Here is a 4,412-nt window from a genome sequence, read left to right as displayed (position 1 = left end):
ACGTGAAGAAGAAGGGATGTGTACCCTGATCGGGGTGTGCTGAGAAACTTCCAGAAGGGGCTGTGCACAGACAGATAAAGGGTCCCAGGAACATCTAAGGAGACACCCGTGGGTGGCTGTGCTCTCAGAGGCGAGATCTTAGGAGAAACTCGTGGATGGCTGTGCTCCCAGAGGCGAGACCTGAGAAGACACCCGTGGATGGCTGTGCTCCCACGGGCAGGACCTGAGGAGACACCCGTAGGCCCCTTCCGCATCCGTGACAAGCAGCCAAGAGATGGCGGGCCGCGACGATGAGGGCATCCGCCGCTCCCCTCCACTAATTAGGCAGCGTTCTCTGCCTAAGCTGTGTGAGGGACCAGGCACCCCGCACCCTCCCATTCCCTCCACCTCCCGGGCCTCCCCTCCACTAGTTAGCTGATGCTGACAAGACTGGAGAGAATTTCCGCCAGGAATTCGCAGGGAGCCACCCTCTAGTTCTCACCTTTCAAAGCGCCACTGCCTCTATTCCCGCCCCGCCTCCTCCTCCGTACCGCCACCGTCCCTACTCCACCCCCGCCCTGGCTCCGCCCTGTCCCCGTCCCCGGCCCCCTCCCGGCTCTGTCCCCGCCCCCGTCCCCACTCCACCCCGCCCCAGGCTCCGTCCCGTCCCCGCCCCTGGCCCCGCCCCCGGGCTCGGTCCCGCCGTCGTTCCCGCTCCGCCCCCTGCTCCGCCCCCGGCTCCACCCAGGTCTTCTAGGCACCACTTCCTTCCCATTTTCCGGAGACAACCGGAAGTTCCGCCTCCTGGCGGGGCGGGGCGGGGCGGGACCGGGGCGCGGCTTCCGGGAGCGGGCGCTGAGGGAGGAGCGGCCGCGTCGCCGCTGTTGGGGAGCTGCTGAGGTGGGCGTGCGGCGTGGGGCGTACGGGGTCGGGGAACGGAGCGGGCCGGGCAGGGGCGACGGCCTGGCTGCGGGTGGAGGACCCGGTGGGCCGGCTCCCCGAGGAAGGGGAGCCCGGCTACCTTCCGCTCTGCGCTAACTTTGGGGTGTGGCCTGTACCCCCGGGCCTGGGCTGGAGTGAGAACTGCGGCCACGCGAGTACTGAATCACAAGTCTGTAGTCCCGATTATCAGCCAGGAGGTGAGGCCTCCTCATCAGCCTGCCCCGCAAATTTCCTGTCACCTTCCTCCTCGCCCTCGTTTTCCCAGCGTCAGGGCTGCAGAGGCTGAAACAGGTCAAATGTTCGAGACTGTTAAGTCTTAGTAAGGATTCTTAAGGATTGCCACAGTGTGAATTGCAGACTCTCCAGACTCTCACCATGTCAGGGAAGCGGAAGCGTGTGGTACTGACTATTAAAGATAAACTTGATATAATAAAGAAACTCGAAGATGGAGGCTCTTCCAAGCAATTGGCGGTGATTTATGGAATTGGTGAAACAACAGTTAGGGATATAAGAAAAAATAAGGAAAAGATTATTACCTACGCAAGCAGCTCTGATTCCACAAGTCTTCTGGCCAAGAGAAAATCTATGAAGCCATCCATGTATGAGGAACTAGACAGAGCAATGTTAGAATGGTTCAACCAGCAGCGAGCTAAAGGGAATCCCATCTCTGGACCAATTTGTGCCAAACGGGCAGAGTTCTTTTTCTACGCATTGGGAATGGATGGTGATTTTAACCCTTCTGCTGGTTGGTTAACCCGCTTTAAGCAGCGGCACAGCATTAGAGAGATTAACATTAGAAATGAAAGATTAAATGGAGATGAGACTGTTGTGGAAGATTTTTGTAACAGCTTTAGAGATTTTATCGAACAGGAGAATTTGCAGCCAGAACAAATCTACAATGCTGATGAGACTGGACTCTTTTGGAAATGCCTACCTTCCAGGACTGCAGTAATTAAAGGTAAATGTACTGTTCCTGGGCACAACTCAGTTGAAGAAAGAGTCACTGTTATGTGTTGCACCAATGCAACAGGCTTACACAAACTTAAACTTTGTGTTGTGGGCAAAGCAAGGAAACCTCGTTCCTTCAAATCGACGGATACCTTAAACCTGCCTGTGTCTTATTTCAGCCAGAAAGGTGCGTGGATGGATCTCTCCATTTTCAGACAATGGTTCGATAAGATTTTTGTGCCTCAGGTTCGAGAGTACTTAAGATCCAAAGGCTTGCAGGAAAAAGCTGTGCTCTTGCTGGATAATTCCCCAACACATCCAAATGAAAATGTCCTGAGGTCAGATGATGGCCAAATATTTGCTAAATATTTACCACCTAATGTAGCTTCATCGATTCAGCCCTTGGGTCAGGGAGTCATAGCAACCATGAAAAGAAACTATCGTGCACGCCTTCTCCAGAACAATTTGGAAGAAGGTAATGACCTGAAATCATTCTGGAAGAAGCTGACTCTGTTGGATGCACTTTATGAAATAGCAATGGCATGGAACTTAGTAAAGCCAGTTACCATTACCAGAGCTTGGAAACAGATTCTTCCTGCCATAGAGGAAAAAGAAGGGTTGGACTTTGAAGAAGAAGATATTTCTGGTGCTACTGTGGCCACCATTTTACAGCATACCAAAGGACTGGAAAACGTGACTCCTGAAAATATGGAGAAGTGGCTTGAGATTGACAGTACTGAGCCAGGTTATGAAGTGTTAACTGACAGTGAAATCATCAGAAGAGCCCAAGGCCAGACAGATGAATCCAGTGAAAATGATGAGGAAGGAATTGAACTGATTCCAGAGAAACATATAAATCACACAAATGCTCTCCAATGGACTGAGAATTTATTAGATTATCTAGAACAACAAGGTGATATGATTCTACCTGACAGACTGGTAATACGTAAACTTAGAGCTACCATCAGAAATAAGCAGAAGATGACAAACTCAAGTCAATAACAGCATTTGGATTTTATCATTGTTATAATTGTATTTCTGATATGTGGTGTAATTTTCTTCGTGCTATACATTGTCAAACATAGTCCTATGAAATGCATACGCAGAATGTATCTGACGCAGTTTAAGGATTATGTGTTGTATCCCCTTATTTGTAAAAACAGAACTACTTCTGTGTAGGCATAAATGACACATAGTCATATATTTGTTTCTATAAATTAGTGATCTCTTCTATAAGAGTATCAGTTCCTACCTTTTCTAGCTTTAAGAGTTAGGTACAGTAAACAGATTGAGCACTTTCTTGAATTCTGTTGCTTGAGTTTTGAGTACTGCAGTAGCAATCTATTGTGCTAACCATATTAAGTGGTTATTTGATTTTTGTATTTGTATAGGTTGAGAATTAAATGAGTAGATCTTAGGATAGGATGATATATAATAATTTAAAAATGAAGTATAATAACTGGTGGAAATAATCTATGAATTATAAAAATAGAATAATTTTTGTTTTCTTACATATTTGTGGGTGGAAAAGGTAATTCTGGAAATGAATTATATGTAGTAAGTAATTATTAAATGAGAGGAAACTGGATAGCTGAATTTGGAAAACTGGGTATTAAAAATTTGGGAAACATTAGGCTTATATATAGAGAAAAAAGAATTTGGCCTTTTATTTTGAGTTGGATTACAGTATAGAATTATTTATTTACATAATTTTTCATTAAGTGTTTTTTAATTATTACATGTAATAATATGAACTTCCACTAATATTTGGGAAACACCTGAAAGTTTGTTCCTAAAAGGAAGCATTAGAAAGTTAATTTTTTTACTGAGTATTTAGAAATATCTATAACTTGAAAAATTTTGTCATACTTGGCTGATTTTATTTGATATGAAAAAATAAAGTTTTTATTTTAGGTAACTCATATGTTTGTATTCTGTTTTTTTAAGAAAGCACAAACAACAGGGAAGTGCTAGAGATAACAATTTTTGGTTTTAACACAAGAAGGAATTCTGTCATTTGTTCTATGAGTCTTAACAGGGTTTCTTAATTCTGCTTACCTAAAATGTTGAAAATAGCTTGCATACATTAAGATTACTATAATTTAAGAAAAACATTTTTATTATAGCATGTCTGGGCTCAAAACACTAAAAGAATTGGTCACAGTTTTGAATGTTTTGATTTTTCCATTTTTTGTTTTGAATTGTAAAAAAAGAGTTTTATCCTTCCATAATTTTTGTTACTGTTGTGTTATATATGTGTATGTCTAGATTTTTTCAAAGTACTACTTTATGATAAAAAATGTTTAAAATTGTATTCATTTAATTAATTCTCTCAGTGCTTAGAGGAAAAAAAACATTAGAAATTAACATGTATATTGAATTAGATAACAATTATTAGTTAAATTGCATATAAAAAACTTTTTTATAAAATGAAAACACACACCAGAAAGGCTCTTTATTACTTTTTCCGGATTTACTTATTTTTAATAATTTTATTTCTTTATGTGAATTGCAGTGATATTATTGCCACCTAGTGGTCAAAT

The 4,412-nt window shown here is 43.2% G+C and overlaps 1 protein-coding gene across 1 annotated transcript; it reads left to right on the top strand.

Annotated features, from left to right (window-relative positions):
* Window positions 1–1,141: 1,141 nt before the first annotated feature.
* On the top strand, window positions 1,142–3,454 carry Jrkl (JRK like). The gene has a single exon (XM_051155904.1). It carries the CDS (start codon window positions 1,297–1,299, stop codon window positions 2,869–2,871), a length of 1,575 nt encoding a protein of 524 aa, XP_051011861.1. The 5' UTR covers window positions 1,142–1,296; the 3' UTR covers window positions 2,872–3,454.
* The last annotated feature ends 958 nt before the right edge of the window (window positions 3,455–4,412 follow it).

This window comes from Acomys russatus, chromosome 14 (genome assembly GCF_903995435.1).
Source record: "Acomys russatus chromosome 14, mAcoRus1.1, whole genome shotgun sequence".
In the NCBI taxonomy this organism is placed as follows: domain Eukaryota; kingdom Metazoa; phylum Chordata; class Mammalia; order Rodentia; family Muridae; genus Acomys; species Acomys russatus.
This window is presented reverse-complemented; position numbering and strand designations above follow the sequence as displayed.

Coding starts and splice junctions, on each gene's coding strand:
- Jrkl (XM_051155904.1), top strand. CDS start 1,297: ATGTCAGGGAAGCGGAAGCGTGTGGTACTGACTATTAAAGATAAACTT.